The sequence below is a fragment of the Hippocampus bargibanti genome, linkage group LG12, assembly GCF_051943395.1.
Source record: "Hippocampus bargibanti isolate YZ-2025 linkage group LG12, ASM5194339v1, whole genome shotgun sequence".
NCBI lineage: Eukaryota > Metazoa > Chordata > Actinopteri > Syngnathiformes > Syngnathidae > Hippocampus > Hippocampus bargibanti.
This window is the reverse complement of record NC_142745.1, coordinates 7,092,484-7,112,367: the sequence shown is the minus strand read 5'-3', so window position 1 is coordinate 7,112,367 and position 19,884 is coordinate 7,092,484. Positions and strand designations below refer to the sequence as shown.

Genomic DNA, 19,884 nt, shown 5'->3' with positions numbered 1-19,884 from the left:
CTCTGTGAATCCCAATGCTCCCCCTTGCAGATTCCAGCGTTAAATTAATTGGACAGGGAGTGAGGGTTGAGGGAAGTGTTCAGCCCTATTAGCAATCCCTCTGTGGCAGGTCGATCCGAGAGGATCACAGACTCACAAATAGACGGATTAAAATAATCAATAGGCCTCTCTCTCTTTCTCACCCACACACACGCACACACACACACACACACACACACACACGCACACGCACACACACACACACACACACAAACATCTATGAGTCTGAGGAAAACCAGATGCACTACACTTTTCGATGTTGTCGATGTTGTCTTTGGACTTTACTAGTACTAGTTTTCACAATCACACCCTCCACACACACACACACACACACACACACACACACATACAGTTAATTTAAGCCTTGCATAAATGAAAAGAAATGAAAAGGTCAGTGAGATGAAAATAATCAGAGTTGTCATTACGCGGTCTACATTTCCTCTCATTTCATATTTCATGTTGAAAATGTTTTAAGTAATTAATAGTCCCCTGCAGGATGAGACTATAGCCATAGTACACTTGTAACAATGCATATACCTGTACATATGCTGCAATGGTGAAATTTTTATTCTTATACAGTATGTTCAGAGCTCTTGTCAGTTAAAATGTTTTATAATTGGTCCAGAGATATTATTTACTTTTCAAATTGCATGACAGGGTTGATCAAATCCCCCTGAGGGGCGTCTATCCCCATAGGCCTTAAGTTCCTCAGCCCTTATTTAGAGCATTACCATGAAATCTATCATAATGTATTATATTATTTCATATCACAATATGTAATTTAAAACCACCGTAAATTATATATGACTGGTGTCGGGTGGAATCCTCATGCCGCCAAAGTCGTCACTTTTCAGGAGATTCAAAACCGTCATGATTGTTCAACCATTAATATTGCATCATCAAAGAGAAAAAGGCTATTTTCCAAACGTTAGATTTGTCGATAATTTATTTAAATAAATTTGCTTGCAACAGCTTGCACTCTTTGACAGTCTAATATTAATGGTTGAACAAATGCGATGAGGACGATGATGATGGAAATCATTCATTGATCGAGAGTTACGCACACACACAAAATAAAATGAAAACTCCGACAAGGAAATCCAGGGGGTCAAGTTGGGCTACTCTGTATTCAGCTCCTGACATCACTTATTATACTGGCACATAAACAATTCCGAAGTTGTTATTGTTGTGATTTTTAACTAGTTTTCATGTACACCAATAACACTTCATAAAACCAGTTATTTTTTTCCCATCTCATATATTCCCCTCTCCCGGCAAATTGGCGTTTTCATGTTTATGTTTGTTAAGTAATTATAAGTACCTTGCATGCTGGGTTCGAGAGGACAGTAATTTCATCTGTGCTGTATGTCATGCATATTAGCATATTTGACAATAAAGCTGACTTTGACTTTGATATTGTCGTCGCTATCCTCCTTGTTTAAAAAAATGCAACATTTCAGAAAATTAATGTAGGAAAAACTGACTAGAATGATTGACTTGGTATTGTAATGTACCTTATACAATACAATACAATACAATACAATACAATACAATACAATACAATACAATAGTGTTATCATATACAGTTGCACACTAACAATAACACAGCAAACCCAACAGTTTTCCCGAAAACAATTCTGTTGATTGATTTGACATTCGCGAACATTATCTCACCGAGCAGGAACATGCAAACTCCACATAGAAAGGCTGGAATCGAACCCAGCACTTCAGCACTGTGGGGTTGATGTGCACACTCCGTGTTACCCACTGTTCTGTTTACAACAACAATAATTATAATAATTCTGATTATTTTTGTTAGTATTATTATTTTTATTATTATTATTATTGTTAATTTATTTAAATCTGCTGTTTTTCATTAAAAGACAAAAGTAGCCGCATAGGGAAACGGATGAATCATTAATCTTATTGCAATTGAAATTACTTGAAATTATTTGAAATTGCATCAATCATGAATGTAATTTCAATTAATTTCAACGGTGTCAACTGATTTGTTAAGGCTGAAAAGTGAATTAGATGACATGATTGGCCGAAGAAAGAACTAATCTTGCAAACATTTGCTGAAAATGAATTGTTCACAGATGCTTTATAATAAAAAAATAATAGATATCATTTATCATGTCTTGATTCACATTTTTTTTAATCTAGTCTGATGCCGTACGTGAATATCACATTTTTGGACTACAACAGCGACTCTTGTCGGACATTCGCATGTATTACAATACATTTGCTGCAGTACCACCGAGCTGCCTCGAGGTGGCGGCCGACGTCGTTCAGTTGTCTGCAGGCAAAGATGGCGGTACGGAAGAAAGACGGCGGCCCAAATGTCAAATATTTCGAAGCGTCCGATACAGTCTCTCAATTTGATAATGTGCGCGTCTGGCTGGGAAAGAATTACAAAAAGGTACTGGTAGCATGATTTATAGACTTCTATTTTTCACGCCGAAGACGTGGATACTGATCCACGGGCATGAGAGGCAGTGACAAAGAGGAGGGAGGGTGCTCAGCGTCCAGCTGCTCGCTGGCTTCACTCGAGTCAGCATACAAAAGGATGCTGAGCCAGACGCGCCGCCAGATGCGGATGCCCGTGCCTTTATCCTCGCTTGTTAATGCGATGGAAATGACGAAAGATGTGGCGCATGCACTGGCTTCTGAGCCATAGCTTCACGCACTGGGGTCGGACGCGAGCTAGCTAGGTTGCTAATCGGCTAACGGTGCAGGAGGGAGCAGATCCAGATGTTTGCTGGATGGCGCGCGCCACAAGCATCGGGCACCGCACAATGTTCACGCTGAGCGAATATAATTCATGAATAAAATCGTTATTATTCAAGTAATTCCAGAAAACTACAGCAAAGCGAACTGTTTGGTACACCCTCAAGGCTCATCTCTAATTGCAATCGAGCTTCCAAGGTCTGCCGTTGGAGCATTTCTGAGATATAATCAGGATATTGAATAAATACTCTAACGAGTTAGAACAGCAGCTTAATTTTTAAACATGAGAACAACTGATGGGGCATTTGATATCTGACTTGTGCAATGAATTAAGAATGAATACAAATGTGCTACAAATATGTGCTCAAACAATAATTTACACTTTTAAAACCCCCTGAATGAAATAATGTCCCTTCTCTCAGTACATCCAAGCAGAGCCCCCAACCAACAAATCTTTGTCCAGTCTTGTGGTCCAGCTTCTCCAATTCCAAGAGGAGGTGTTTGGCCGACATGTCAGCAACCCCCCGCTTACCAAACTTACTGTATGTCTCCACCACATGCTCTATAAACTTGTAACTTCACCCTCTAAAAGGGTTAACTTCTAAAAATAACAACATTGTAATATTTGTCTCCAGATGAAATCTTTTCTAGACTTCAAGGCTGGAGGTGCTCTTTGCCACATCCTGGCGGCTGCATACAAGTTCAAGAGTGACCAAGGATGGTAAGAGTTTCTTTCCAATTGGCATCACAACAATATACCTTGAACCTCCATTTATAGTAATCGCGGGGAATACATTCCAGACCCAAAAACTACAGGTAAAAATTCACAGTAGTGTGACCGTCTATTAATTTTGGGGGGGTTTGATATCGAGTAAAGTTTCCCCAAGCCACTCGCACAGCACAATTCAATTTCTTAAACGCTTAAAACTTATTTCAATGTATTTTTATTAAAATATAGTTTTGCCCCTCATTTTCTCATTTTCATACTTCTCCAAATGAAAGTCTTATTATGCTTGTTTCAAGTTGTTTATTTGTTACTCCCAGATAAGGTTTAATGATTAAACTAACGCATAAAAAAAAAGAAAAAGAAACATTCTATATACGCTACCGAGATGTTGTGGCGCAACCTCTGACTACATTGTGGGCAACTCCAAATTTGGACTTGCTTGTAAAGTGTCATAATAAATGAGTGATTGTGTAACTCCGGCCTGATTTCCTCCTCGCAGGCGCAGGTTTGACTTTCAGAATCCTTCTCGGATGGACCGAAATGTGGAGATGTTTATGACGATCGAGAAGTCCTTAGTGCAGGTCAGTCTTGCTTGATTGAGTCTTCCAGCATTACAAAATGTTTTTCAAATTCATTCAACTCTTCTTGCTTCAAATTTTTATGTATTTATTTACTTTACTCTTTTCACACTGGGAATATATTTTGTGAGATGCAGATAATGCCGTTGTCAAATAAAATCATATATTTTATATTTCAGAATAACTGCTTGAGTCGACCAGTCATCTACTTGAGCTCTGACATTGAGCCGAAACTGCTGGGGAAGCTCAAAGACATTATCAAGAGACATCAGGTGTGTTATCAACCACTTTGTTTATGGGAGAAACTCCACACCATTGTCCTTTGGAGGATCTTTACAGATCAAATATTCACTCTAATACTCTTAAAATGACGACTTCTTCATTACAAATAATGTGATATATACAGAGGGTTGTGTCAGGAAGGGCATCCGACGTGAAAGCTTGGCCAAAACAAACATGCGAATCAAACCTCTGAAGATGGAGGACACTGATTCGCTGTGGCGACCTGTCAGAGATGTTCGATCGGACACTAAGGACGAAGGCTCGCACCCAGAAAGATTGTGTTTACTGCCGGCAGGAGACGCAGTCATTCATGACAGACGTCTGAATTCTGCAGCCCTCTGCCAAGCTATTTATTGCGAGTATATGCAAATTTAAGTGATACATTAGTAAAACATAGTTTTCTTGTTTAGAATACCACGCCCCTGGAACGTTCTGAGCGCGAACAGCTCTAAGCAATAAAACATTGTCTCTTCCATGAACTGATAAATTTGTAACGTGGCTAATGAGCTCTTCCTGTGAAGGAGTTTTAAGTCGTAAATTGCTTCGGCTATAAGGGAGTATCCCAAGTCCTAAATGCTGTCCAAGGCCAGATCTCCCAGATGAAGATGACAGTTTAACTTGATGTGTCTGTTGACCTGATTGACCCCAGGGTGTCTGTGCTTCAATTGAGTATTTGAGTCACACATGTTGACTGAGCATGAAACTTTTAAACATGATAACTTCTTATTCATTCTAATCTCTATCACGGCCCTTTGAAGGGAAAAGCCGAAAGGAAAAGAAGAAGTTCATCTGTATATTCCAATGATGTCAAGTGGCTGGCTGTATAATTGAAATCTCTTTTAGTTGATTCCACAAAGCTGATAATGAAACTGTGTCCGATTTTTGTTTGTAAAAGTAAAATTACTTGTCTTTGCTTGTTTGGAAAGTTTCAAAAATATTAATGGTAGAATAAAAAAATGCAAATATGGATGCACTCTCTTGCAGGGCTCTGTGAGTGAGGATAAAAGCTCCAGCTCCCACATTGTCGTTCCAATTCCTGGCAGCTTGGAAGATGGTGAGGCTTCAAATGTTTTTGGAGGGAAGGAACAGACTTTCTTTTTATTTTTTTATAAAAATGTGGGTTTTGCAACTACAAAGTGTTTTTAAATAATCATAGAATGTGGGAAAAAACATCACATCTGAATCGATGAGAAGGTTTCTTCAGCCGTCATCTGTACTAAAGTGCCAAAAGTTCTCAGTAGTGCCAAACTTCCTCCGTCCAACATAACATTAGAAGAGAGAAAGGCGTTAACTACTCTACAAAAAGACAAAAATATTACTATTTTGCCAGCAGACAAAGGCAGATGCACAGTGCTTCTCAACACATTGGATTATGAAGACAAAATAAATAGGTTAATCAGTGATTCTAACACGTATGAGCAACTAAAAAGGGACCCTTCCAATAGATACAAGAAAGAAATGATTGACTGTCTCCAAAAGTTAGAGAAAGGAAAACAAAAAATCACTTTTGTACAGATGACGGCTGAAGAAACCTTCTCATCGATGGACCACTCCTGTACGACTGAGAGCTTACACAGACGGATCACATCTGAATGTCTATTTTTGTTTTTCCAGAGGAGTGGGTGCGCCCGGTGATGAAGAGGGACAAGCAAGTTCTCCTTCACTGGGGGTATTTTCCTGACAGGTTTGTTCCCAGTTTGAGCTCCATTCTAGAAATGTTGCACATTTTGGATGAGAGCAGAAGCTTTGAAAGCACCGTTCTTAGTTAACAGAGTGTCTTTTTCCTTCTTTGATCAACCTGTAGTTATGACACTTGGATCCCAGCTTGTGAGGTTGAGGCCTCTGTGGAAGATGCCCCCAGCGCAGAAAAGCCAAGGAAGGTAAATGATTGCCAGAATTTTTCATGCAGAAGTTTGGAACCCTTAATTTGCCTTCAAAATCCTTAATGTTGACAGTGTATTTTTTGTTCTATAGGTCCACGCGAAGTGGATTTTAGACCTGGACCAATATAACGAGTGGATGAATGAGGAAGACTACGAAGTGGGAGACGGCCCCCCTAAAAGGAAAAGGATATCAGCCAAGACTCTTACGGATGAGGTGACCACTCCGGATGAGCGCAGAGACAAGAAGCCCACGGGTGCCAAGAAGAGGAAGCGCTCGCCGTCACCGTCTCCCACGCCTCCACCGCAGGAGAGCAAGAAGAAGAACGCTAAAAAGGGGTTTGTGACAGTCGTCGTTTTTAACTGAAAGGGGACTAGCCATCACATAACATGCAAAATTAAATGTGTGTGATGTAACAGGCCGTCGACACCATACACCAAATCCAAACGGGGCCAAAGGGAAGAGGAACAAGAGGATCTCAATAAGGATTTGGATGAATCATCACCTGTTCCGGCATCAGAAGACGGAAATGCAACCAAAACAAGTGTGTAGTGGATTGGATTGGATTAGCCTTCATTAGTCTTGCTGTGGAGAAAATTACATTTCACAGTAGCAAAGTGATAAAAGTAAGAGGAAATGAAAGGAAGAAGTAGAAAAACAAAATACAGGAGCTGCTGTAAAGGCAGTCACTCATGCGGCACCATCTCGAAGTCAAAAGAACAAAAAAAAAACAAAATAACAAATAATGTTACGCAAAAAGATGCAGACAGTCATTCAATATTCAGCACTTTCTCCACCCTCTTTCTTGTATGAAGCAGTTCTAGATGAAAGAGAGGATCAAAGTGTCCTTTTCACCAGTGTATCAGGGACGCCATGTTGAAATGTGCACGTCTGCTACGAGCTAAATGTTGAAAGCAAACATGAAGCTGTAGCATTCATTGATGAAAAGAAATTGTAAATCCGCTTCAATTCCAAGCCGCAACAGTTCACTACACGCATCGGCGCTATGCTCTGACGCTCTTTTCTTCTCATCGCGGGCTCCTCAAGCCATGCATCCATCCATCTAGCCACAGACTGTCCAACAGCAACAATCTTTCCGCTGAACAGAGTGGGGCTGTGAAAATGCTGCCCATTACAGGCGCAATAACGCACAATCGCCCCAGAGCTGTCCAGCAAGGACAGTGTGTCTCTTATTCAATATTAAAGCAAAACTGCATTAATTTTAAGTTACAAAAAAGTCTGTTTTGCTTGTTATATTTTATAAACCGCCATCCAAGTCATCCCCTTTTGTCTTCTGTTTCTAGATAGCACCAAGAAGGATTCTGATTCCACATCAGTTAAGGGAGGAGCAGATATAGGTGACAGTGAAACAGCTGGAATTTCTCGGCGCTGGCGTTGGTTGAACAACTTTGTAACTTTTTTCTATCTGTTTGTGGCATCTATCTGCCATTTCTAACAGATGAGCAAGAGGATGAGTCCATGGAAGTAACAGGGAAGGTAAGATGGTGTGGAAAGTGGGACCCTTACATGCTAGTTATTAGTTGAATGGGGAATCATTGAAACAGCAGGTGTGTAAAAAATTCCTGCTTATACAAAAGCTTATTTTTCTATGAATGTGTGCAAAAGCCTGCCAATGTGGAGTCAAATACAATAAAGTCTCGTTATATCGATATTCTCGGGAGTCGGAAAAAATATCGATATAACCGGACTATTGATATATCCGATCCTGCGGCATGTAAATTTTCTCCTTGCGTTCATAGAGATAGTATCGTAATAAGCATTACTATCGATATAACGAAACTTTACTGTATGTTATACAGACGCTCCCCAACTTACGAACAAGATATGTTTCAAACGGTCGTTCGTAAGGTGAATTTGTTCATAAGTTGAATTTGTTGCTCCAGTGCTCTATTTTGTATGGAATGTACAGTGAGACCTCAACTTACGAACTTAATTGTTTCCCAGACAGATTGTGTAAGGCGAAAAGTGTGTATCTCAAAAAAAAAATCCCATAGAAAACCATTAAAATGGGAATAATCTGTTCCCGGGTTTCCATAAAATATACTTTTCAACTAAATCAGCCTTAAAACTACACACAACATACCTTATTCTATGTATAATAAATGTGCTATTGTATTGTAATGAAAGAAATACACTGCATTGTATCATAAAGTCACTTTATTTACATTTGTGATGGTCATTTATGGCTTGATGGAATGGTGTTGGAGGTTGAAGGACAAAGGGAATTGCTGTTTGGAAAGAGAGGCGCATTACATGACGAATGTAATTAAAGAAATAAACTGTGCTGTAAAATAAAGTTTTATTTACCTTTTTGATGGTCGTTGACGGCTTATGGAAGGAGAGTCACCTTCCATAAGGACTGTTGGTAACTTAACCTCTGGTGCTGTTCGGTCGTGTGCTTCCGCCGAAGATCACTCCGCCAGCCGTGGTGGGTGTGTATTATGAAAATAGTGCTTATTATAAGGTTTGTAAGACAAAAAGTTTGTAAGTTGAGGTGTTTGTAAGTTGAGGTCTCACTGTATGTTTAAAATGTATATAAGTATGTTTAAGGCTTATATAAGTAACCTGTATTGGTTTGTACTGGAAAAAAAAAAACATTTAATAAAATACATGGTCGGGCATTGCGACGAATTGGGCACAGGAATGTGGGGTAGATGCTGGGCGACCTCTCACAGCGCCTCACATTGGTATTAGCGGTGGAGAGCAGCACTACTCCGAAAAAGGCGCACAATACAAAATTTAACGTACAGCATCTTTGTCCGAATATTTGTCGACATACCCTCAAAAATGTTTGTAACTCGAATGTTCGTAAGTCGGGGGTGCGTCTGTAACGTATTTGCAAGTCCATTAGAATACGTTTGAACGTACTTGTAGGCTAAAATGCTATAAACGTAGCATTTTCCCCACATTTGTTCAAGTCCCCAAATGTTTTATTCCTTTTTTTTAAACATTTGAATATTACTTTCTTGTGGTACGTCATTTTGTGGCCCATCAATGACTATTTTATGTTCCCGTAGGAGGAGGAAGAGAGTTCTCCGAGTGTTAAGGGGGAAACGGTCAAAGGTGCGGATCTTCACGAAGATAATGTGACGGAGCAGACACATCATATCATCATACCAAGCTACGCTGCCTGGTTTGACTACAACAGGTAATACCAATTTCAAGATGATCACATATACTGGGATGCTTTCCTTGTTGGTATGAGCTCACCTATGACTGAATGCCATTTTGTGTCATCCCCTTCAGTGTTCACGCTATTGAGCGCAGAGCCCTTCCAGAGTTCTTCAATGGCAAGAATAAATCTAAAACTCCAGAAATGTATGTTTTTGGAACTCATCTTCGGTTAAGAGTCTTGCAATGTGCATTTAACGATGCACAAAATTGTATTGCTGAAAATTTCTCTCTGTTCCCATTCCGCTAACAGCTACCTGGCATACAGGAACTTCATGATTGACACTTACCGACTAAACCCTCAGGAGTACCTCACCTCCACCGCCTGCCGCAGGAACTTGGCGGGAGATGTCTGTGCAATCATGAGGTGGGTGAGAATTTTTTTTTCCCTCTATAAGACGTTATTAACATTTTTTTAAAATGCTTACAAACATTTTTTAAAATGCTCATGCAGTATTATTACTACTTTTTGATTATTTATATATTATGCAAATTTCCTCATTGTGGGCCAAATAAAGGTTTTCTCATTCTGATTATTACTATTACTTATTTATATATCACAATTACTTTTTATTATTATTTTTATTTATATTACCATGTTTTCTGCACTATAAGGCACACCTAAAAGAAAAGATTCTTTCAAAAGCTGACCATGCGCCTCATAATCCGGTGCGCCTTGTGTATGGAAAACCTTTTAAAATATGTCATTAATTGAAGGTGCTCCATATAATGCGGTGCACCTTATAATAATAATAATGACGATAATAATAATAATAATAATAATAATAATAATAATACAGTAAAGTCTCGTTATATCGATATTCAAGGGAGTCCGAAAAAATATCAATATAACCGGGACTATCGATATATCCGACCCTGTTCGCATGTAATTTTCTCCGTGCGTGCATAGAAATAGCATCGATATAACCGGGACTATCGATATATCCGATATCGATATAACGAGACTTTACTGTACATTGTATTTATAAGCGCCTTTCAAAACTCTCAAGGTCACTTTACAGTCACAGGATCACTCTTAGTTTTCCAACTTTCGTGGATGTGTACAATATAGACAATGGTTCCTTCCCGGTCTGTTGACACCATGTTGCTCACTTGAGCTGTCTAGCTATCTAGCTGGCTCTCTAGCTAGCTATCTAGCTGGCTACCTAGCTAGCTATCTATTTTCTATCTATTTGCTATCTATTGGCTATCTAACTAGCTAGCTAGCTATCTTATCCCGTGACTGTAAAGTGTCCTTGAGAGTTTTGAAAGGCACTTAGAAATAAAATGTATTATTATTATTATCTATTAGTTATTTATTAGCTAGCTAGCTAGCTAACTTTCTATCTATTCGAGTTATTCAGGGTTGAGTGAACGCTGGCGCATGTATAGAAAAGGTTTCCAAATATGTCATTCGTTGAAGCTGCGCCTTATATTCCAGAAAATACGGTACTTATTTTTATTATTACTTGAAACTATTTTCTGTTGTATAAGGCTCACCCAAAAGCCTTGATTTTCTTCAAATGATGAACCTGCACCTTATACGGAGGTGCGCCTTATATGTGAACTAATATTGAGCCACAATAGGTCTCGCAACTACTGTCCCTGTGTAGAAGAAGTAGTTCGTAACCCCACCTCTACTGTAGCGCCTTATAATGTGGTGTGCCTTATATTTGGAAAACTTTTGTATATTTATAGATTATATTTGGAAAACCTTTTTCATTAATTGAAGGTGCGCCTTATAGTCCAGTGTTCCTTATACTTGGAAGAAGTTTGAAAATACATCATTCATTAGGGTGCGCCTTGTACACCGGAAAATATGGTAAATCACAAACTATAATCTGCTGTTGTGATGTCATTTCAAATTTATCTTGCATCATCGAGGAAATGGCTAATTGAATTGTCCCAATTTTCCAGTTCTTCTTTAGAAACGGCTTAGGCATCGTCAGAGTGTTACAGAAAAAATAAACGCAAATCAGAGGGTTGTTCAATGAATAACAGACTCTGGAAAAAAAAAATCAAAATGGATCCATTCCACTTCTCTTTGAAATGAATTCAATCGGGACATCTTCACTTACAGAGTCCATGCCTTCCTGGAGCAATGGGGACTAATCAACTACCAGGTGGACTCCGAAAGCCGACCCACGCCTATGGGCCCCCCACCAACTTCCCACTTCCACGTCCTTGCAGATACGCCATCCAGTCTGGTGCCCTTACAGCCCAAGACGTCCCAGGTCTGTGCATGTATGGAAAAAAACACAACGCGCACATTCACAACAACCTTATAATTAACATGTGGTTGGTGTAGACTCCTGCGCCCCAGCAGATGATTTCCTTCCCAGATAAAGTGAAAGATAAACCAGCAGACCTGCAGAATTTTGGACTTCGGACTGATATGTACAGCAAGAAGATGGGCTCCTCAAAGGTATTCGCTGAAAACATGACAGATGTGGGTTCCTTGGGTTATTTATGACAAAATAATTCTTTGTGCACAGAGCAAGAGTACAGCAAGCGCCATGAGGGATTGGACCGAGCAGGAAACATTATTATTACTTGAGGTATATCAATATGTGACATAAGCCTGTTTTCCTTCATCACAATCTCATTACAAATGAAAAAAAAAATAAAGCACAGGATATTGTAATTACAATTTGAACCCTTGTTTTTAGGGATTGGAGATGTACAAGGATGACTGGAATAAGGTGTCAGAGCATGTCGGCAGTCGCACACAAGATGAGTGCATCCTCCATTTTCTTCGTCTGCCTATCGAAGATCCTTATCTGGAAGAAAGCTACTCGTCCCTGGGGCCGCTGGCTTATCAGCCGGTGCCTTTCAGCCAAGCAGGAAACCCCGTAATGAGCACAGTTGCATTCCTTGCTTCCGTAGTGGACCCTCGTGTGGCCTCAGCAGCGGCTAAATCGGCTCTGGGTGAGATATTGCTCTTTTTTTGTAAAGAATAAGAGCTTGTCTATAATACATGACACATTATTTAGAATTTTTATAACAGTGCAACCATAGTAGGACTGAAATGATTAAGTAGATTTGTAATTAAGAAAAAAAAGTTTAACACGCGGACAGCCAAGACACTAAGGTAACTCAAGTTGTATCCGATCAATGGACATGATAATCAGTAGAATTATTGATTGTAAAAATAGTGAACAGCACCAGCCTTAAAGGGCAACCGACGCCTCCGGACAAGTTGTGTCCATAATTTGTCAAATCAATTGAAATGACTTCTACTGAGCGTATTTTACAAAGATTCCACCGCATATAGCTATATTTTACGTTTAAAGACTGGCGCTAAATATTCAGGAAGTCTTGTTTTCGAGTTGGTGACGATTCCAGACGTAACGTCACGTCTGGAACGCCCCTGATAGAGAATGTGACACACAATGCATTTTGGGTACTTTGTTTGGTCTGAAAACATCGTGTTGATCTGTGTTGATGGCGAAATTAGAAGGAAAACACATAAATAAAGCGATGGTGAATCGTTGTGTGTTGCACCAAGATAATTTGATACTAGTTGACACTCAGCAGACAAATCAGCCCAGTTCCAACAGAGCTTGGGCGCCATCTTGTGCATTTTCTGGGACGCTACATTGGAGTCCTGACGGCTCGAATTGATCTGGGAAGACTTCTGTAAACGATTGCAAACATTTGTGCTTTCCTCTTCAGAACTATTTGAATCATATTCATAACTGGATGAGTAACAATAAAGCATCTTCTCCGAATCTGAAGCCATTGTTTTGATTCTAGAGCAAAGCAAGACGTCCAGGCGTGACGTCACGAACAAGGGGGCGGGACCTTCTGAAACTGAAACTTTCTGAGGTCATTTTGAAATAGTTTTGGGACACTTTAAGTCATTTTTATTGGTGTTTTGCATTTGACTAAAAATATCCGCCTACGTGTTTTGGGTATTTTAGATGCTATAGAACGTTTTTCTGATGTCAGGTAGGAAACAAACAAATTGTGTCGGTTGTCCTTTAAGTCAGCATTAACTTCATTTCTGTTTTTCTCAGAGGAGTTCTCTCGTATGAAAGAGGAAGTTCCCACGGCCCTGGTTGAGGCTCACGTGCGGCGTGTGGAGGAGGCGGCAAGAGTCAGCGGGCGACAGGATCCTCTGTATGGCCTCGAAGGGAGCGGCATCGCCGGCACCAGCCCGGAAGAAGGCGAGAGAACTGGTGAGGAAACATTTTTACAACACAGTCATACAACAAGGCAAATTGAAAACAATAACGGAGGTTTGAATGGTTTCTTACTCAGATGAGAACAATGATGAAAGTAAGAGTGACAGTCAGTCAAACGAGGAGAAGAAGACTGCGAAGGTAAGATACGTCCTCTTTGTTATGTTACTTGACGGTCGGAAATCTCACCCTTTGAAACTTCTCTTACAGGACAGCAAAGATGGAGCAAATGAGGAAGAAGCCAAGGTGACAGAAAATGGGAAGAAAGACGAGGAGAGAGGAAGAGAAGCTGAAGGCGACAGGGAGGCGGACAAAGCCGATTCGGAAATTGGTAGGAAAAGGCTAATGGGTGCAAAATGGCTCCAAAATAACCTCTCACACACAAATATATATATATTTTTAAAAATCACGCAACCTAACCAGAACAACCTTAACCATAACAGAGGTACCAAACCCAACCTGTGACTATGCACATCCACAGAACCCTTCATGGATGACAAATAATTATATACTTGTTTTTTTTAATTCAAAAACATTTATTAAAAACAGAAAAAAGTAAATACAATTTCAAGAGTTACGTATACCTTTTTTGTAGTTATACAACATATTATTGCAAAAGTAGCACATTGACTACCAAGTGAGCTTCTTTTCCCACAGTCTGATTGGAGAAGCAATTTCATGTGATCATCTGCAGCCAATGATAGCCAAGCGGCGTGTTTATAATCAATTAACAAGAACTCATTTGCTGCCATTCCCGAATTTATTGTAGAATTGAAAAATGTGACATGGAGCGCATTCCAGAATTTTTCGGGTTGTTTTTTATTTTGCTGGGGAGCTGATAAAGCGCTGGCCATGCTTTTTCCTCTTCCACAAGGGGGCATCATTTCCCTTTTTTCCATGTTAGTGCTTTTTTTCCAGCTTCAGCTGTTGTTAAAGCGCTATATAAATCAATATGTATAGATTGTATTTTGATCATCAGCCCCCATTTCAAACTCAGATAACTCCAGACCCATTTAATTTAGCAAACTCATTTTTCTTATGAAAGAATAGAGTCTAAGGTTTCTAGCGCTGTCTTGAATATTTATGTAGTCCTAAAATTCAATATTGTCTGGGTCCTGCAATTTGAGTGAAAATACACATTTTTGCACATCGTTTGGCAGTGAATGAGTTAAAAACAGAAAAATGTAAATACAATTTCAAGAGTTAAGTATACTGAGGTAAAAAAAAAGTCTCACCAAAAAAATGACCACATGACATAAATATTTGACCACTAGAACCCTCTTAAACTAACAAAACATACACACATGCAAAATACTCCTCACATTAAAAATGTTTACATAGAACCATTTCTTATTCTAAATCAGACATGCTTAAAAAACCTCATGTTCACACCATAGACATTTCCACTCATGAATAAAAGTCCTCATAAGGTGACAAACCTTTTCTTTCTCAGGTGACAGCGAGAAGGAGAAGAATGGAAAAGAAGGCGAGGAAGGGCAAAGAGAATCTGAGAGTGAGGGAGAAAAGAAGGCCAAGGTGGAACGAGATGTGGGCGAGGGCAACTTGGCCACTGCCGCTGCATCGGCGCTGGCGGCGGCGGCCGTCAAAGCAAAGGTACGTACGTGACTGTAATTGTTTGACAAATATTATGACGAGTCATACAACAATTCTCCAAGTCATTAATTTCATATAATCTGTTATTATATGAGTCAAATAAGGTTACTTTCGCTACTCTTTTCTTCAACTCTGTATCTCGGAAATGTGTACCTCATGCATGCATGGCACCACACTGCCCCCACGAGGCCAAAGTTCATACAACCAAAACACCCAATACTTATCTGTATTTCTTGTTATGATATGATACGATATGATATGATATCAGAATCAGAAAACCATTATTCGTCCCACAATATGATATGATATGATATGATATGATATGATGTGATATGATGTGATATTTATTATATTATATTATATTATATTATATTATATTATATTATATTATATTATATTATATTATACAGTAAAGTCTCGTTATATCGATATTCTCGGGAGTCCGAAAAAATATCCATATAACCGGGACTATCGATATAACCGGGACTACACGCGCGCATGTAATTTTCTCCTTGCGTTCATAGAAATAGTATCATAATAAGGAGTACTATCGATATAACCAATATCGATATAACGAGACTTTACTGTATTATATTATATTATAATTTATTATAATTTATTGTAATTTATTATATTATATTATATTATAATTTATTATAATTTATTATAATTTATTGTTACTATATTATATTATAATTTATTATAATTTATTATAATTTATTGTTATTATATTATATTATATTATATTATATTATATTATATTATATTATATTATAATTTATTAGAATTTATTGTTATTATATTATATTATAATTTATTGTTATTATATTATATTATATTATATTATATTATATTATATTATATTATATTATATTATATTATATTATATATGTAATTAGTCTCACTGTTAAATTGCTATTAACTCAATCACTGCCATCCCCAAATTTATTCGGGAATTGAAAATATGATAAAGAGCGCCATTCCCGAATAGATTCTGGTTTTGCTTTTTCTTGCCGAGAGGTGCCGATAACGCGCTGGTCAGACCGCTGGCAATGTTTTTTTTTTCACTTCCACGAGGGAGCTGCATTTGCTCAGATAACCCCAGATCCAGTTAATTTGGGAATTAACTTTTTTTCCTCGTGAAAGAAGATATTCTACGGTTTCTGACTGAATGTTGATGTAGTCCAGAAACTCAATATTCTGTGGTTCCTGCAACTTGAGTGAAAATGACAAAAACCCTGGCACGGGAGTGGACACATTTTTGGACATTGTCTGGCAGTGAATGAGTTAATTTAAAATTAACACACACTGAATTGTAGAGTTATAACTTTATTATTTATGTCATGAAAAGCACTTGGCTGCAGTAGAGGAAAGGAAGATCAAATCTCTGGTGGCGCTATTGGTGGAGACCCAAATGAAGAAACTGGAGATCAAACTGCGGCACTTTGAAGAACTGGAAACCATCATGGATCGAGAGAGGGAGGCTGTGAGTGTTGGACTGCGGAAAGACGTTTTTCTTTCTCTGCAAGAGGAGTCACAAGTGTTTGAACGCATGTTTTTTTTCTCTACACTTCCAGCTGGAGTACCAGCGACAGCAGCTTCTCGCTGACCGCCAGTCCTTCCACATGGAGCAGCTCAAGTACGCGGAAATGCGAGCTCGTCAGCAGCACTTCCAGCAGATCCAGCATCAGCAGCACAGCCAAGCAGGGGGTGGTCCTCACCCCCCTCAGACCGCACCGGGTTCTCAAAACTCGGCCTCGGCGCAGCAATCCGCCAGCACACCGGCGCCCAGCCCCGCTCCGTCAGCTTCCGCGGGGTCGGCCTCGGAATCCCATCCGCCTCCGGGTGCCCATGTGTCACCCCCGTGTCCTCCGAGCCAGCCCGCGACCGGCCACTCGGGTTCTGGCGGTACCCCTTCACATCACGGTCAGTGAGAAGTCAAAATGGCATATGACTTGACTGCCATTGATTCATTTGAATCGAGCTGTGGGCTCTTTTTGTTCTGATTCAACGAAGCTGTGTGACGACAGAATCTAACACTCCTCGACACGTCTGTACAGTGATACCTCGGTTTACGAACTTTTCGGTTTACGAACGTTACATTTATGAAAATGTTACCTTGGCATACAAACTTTACCTTAGCATATGAACTTTTTTCATACACGGAGCTGCCTCAATGAGTGAAGTGTCTTTCGCGAACGAGCCCGTTCTAACAACAAAATGGCAGCCGACTGTTTTTGTCCCCTATTTCCTGCCCCAGTGAGGGGGGGAGTGGTTTAAACATTAAAGAGACAGGCAGATGACAGTGAGAGTTTCAACTTTGTTTTCAACTTTTTTCACACTTGCTGCAAAAAGATAAATCCAGCTAAACAGAACACAATTGATGAGGAACTAGATACAATTATAACAGAGAAAGCACCTACAAAGGATCATTCCAAGATGGTGAAAGGTTACGTTCCTCATCAAGTGTTTAATGCTGAGGAAACCGGCCACTCTATTCCATCAAGTCATCAATGACCATCACAAAGGTAAATAAATCGACTTTATTAGTTTATTTCTTTAATTATAATACCACAGCACATTTCTTATACATAAAATAACGTATATTTTTGTGTTGTTTTAAGGCTTAGAAAATTAGAAAGTAAAAAAATTGTTTTATGGGGACCTGGGAACGGATTATTCTCATTTTAATGGTTTCCTATGGGAAATTAATTTTTGGGATACACACTTTTCGCACTTATACACTGTCTGGGAACCGATTAAGTTCTTAAGCCAAGGTATCACTGTACTCCGGTTCCAGCTCCACAGTAATAGATGAAAAAAAATCCCTTATGAAGAAAAAAAAACTTTTTTTCTTATCCAACTGGACAATTGGGGAAAGACGACTTGTTTAAATTGGCTCAAGATTTTCACACGACATGATTTGATTTTTTTGGGTGAGCTATAACATGTTTGTTCTAAAGGAAATCAACAGTCATCATCTTTGTGATTTTATTTTATTTTCCGCAAGAGTCCATTTTGGATGTGTCTTGAGTTCCCCGTCGGTACTAATTGACATTTACAAGTATGGAAGAAAAAGATGAAGAAATGCACTTTTAATCTTATTCTCATTTTAAAGACTTGAAGCATCCATGAAATTGAACGTAAGCACTTATAAGCCTTTTGCTGTCTTAAATACAGTTTCAGACTGAATGATTTGATACTCTCCTGTCAATTGTGTGAACACTCCGAAGGATGCATTTTCATCTATATGTTACCTGACCTTCGTCTGGATGGCATTTCAAAAACAATGTACTGTAAACTCGGTCTTCTGTTACAATTTCTTTGTATTTGTATGAAAACTGTTTTCAAATACTGACAGTGTGTCCGCCAGCTATGCCTGGAGACAATTAAAAACACTTTTTGAAGTATTTCAAATCATAATGTTACAGCACTTGGGAGAGTTAAAAAAAATGACATTATGAGGAGCTTAGGATGTGTGGAATGTACCGGAATGCTGAAGCAGCAACTGCAAAGTTTGACATTTTGTGTTGATCGCTAAACCAAAACATTTTGTTTTTGAAATCATGTTCTCTCACACTTCGTGAGTTTTATTGGGGTTATTTGTGGAAATGAAAAGGATTGACCTGTTTTATTTGAAGTTGCAAAATGAAGGAGAAAAAAAAAGACAAAAAGATCCTTTAATATCTGCAATGATATCCTCACTTTTTATCCAATCCATTTTTATATTTTTTACAGTTTTTTTTTCCATGATCTTTCTTTGATATCAACATTGTAACGGAATATTGTTAACTTTGTAGCCTCTATTTACCCTTTGTGTGATCATGCGAAGGCATGCCTTGAAACCCTGTAAAACGTTTCTTACTACCATGCAGTTTTCTTTCCAGTGCCATTTGGTGTATGTGTGAATGTGCCATGAAGTAGAACACGTTCAACGGGTCAACTTGTTTTGTCAGTATTTCACATCTCACCTGAGCCGTGAGTCAAGTTACCGAAATCTGTGTTATGAAGCTATCACGTGGACTTTGTGAAGAAAAAAAAAGATACATCATTTTTATGTGTTGGGTTCCTGTATGTTTTCACACAGCTGAAGGAAGCAAATCTTGCAATTACAGTATTCTTACAAAATGTCTCATCACTTCAGCGTGTTTTTAATCTGCCAGTTTGGATCGCCAAATCTGAAGAGGGTTTAATTCCATAATGTTGAGGGAAACTAAATAAATAAAAGAATGTGGAAAAAAAACACTATGTTCGGTTATTTTGGAATGCTCTTGAGTAAGAAGTGTCATTGTTTTATTTGTCATAGTTGAAATGCAGCCCATTATTTTAAAGGACAACCGACGTCTCCGGACAAGTTGTGTCCATAATTTGTAAAATGGCTTCAAATGACTTCTACTGAGCGTATTTTAATAAGATTCCACCGCATATAGCTGTATTTTACGTTTTAAGACTCGCGCTGAATATTCCGGAAGTCTTGTTTTTGAGTTGGTGACGAGTCCGTAATTGACGTCACCTAAGGAACGCCCCTGACCGAAAAAAAAGGACACATTGTAGCAGTCCTTCCATCACGTCAATGCTTGTTTGGTCTGAAAACCTCGTGTTCCACCTGAAAGAGCCAGAAGAGGGCGTCCAAGCTCCATGGAAGGAATTTATCAGC

The 19,884-nt window shown here is 39.0% G+C and overlaps 1 protein-coding gene across 1 annotated transcript; it reads left to right on the top strand.

Moving 5' to 3' along the window:
- Positions 1-2,339: 2,339 nt before the first annotated feature.
- Positions 2,340-19,849, top strand: smarcc2 (SWI/SNF related BAF chromatin remodeling complex subunit C2). Its single transcript, XM_089009719.1, has 25 exons — positions 2,340-2,461; positions 3,192-3,311; positions 3,405-3,490; positions 3,996-4,077; positions 4,254-4,346; positions 5,341-5,410; positions 5,971-6,040; positions 6,161-6,236; positions 6,331-6,575; positions 6,657-6,781; positions 7,542-7,595; positions 7,697-7,734; positions 9,276-9,406; positions 9,505-9,576; positions 9,683-9,796; positions 11,510-11,663; positions 11,738-11,854; positions 11,925-11,987; positions 12,099-12,357; positions 13,449-13,610; positions 13,693-13,754; positions 13,824-13,944; positions 15,067-15,227; positions 16,579-16,713; positions 16,805-19,849. Exons 1-25 carry the CDS (start codon positions 2,351-2,353, stop codon positions 17,159-17,161), a joined length of 3,078 nt encoding a protein of 1,025 aa, XP_088865845.1. The 5' UTR covers positions 2,340-2,350; the 3' UTR covers positions 17,162-19,849.
- The last annotated feature ends 35 nt before the right edge of the window (positions 19,850-19,884 follow it).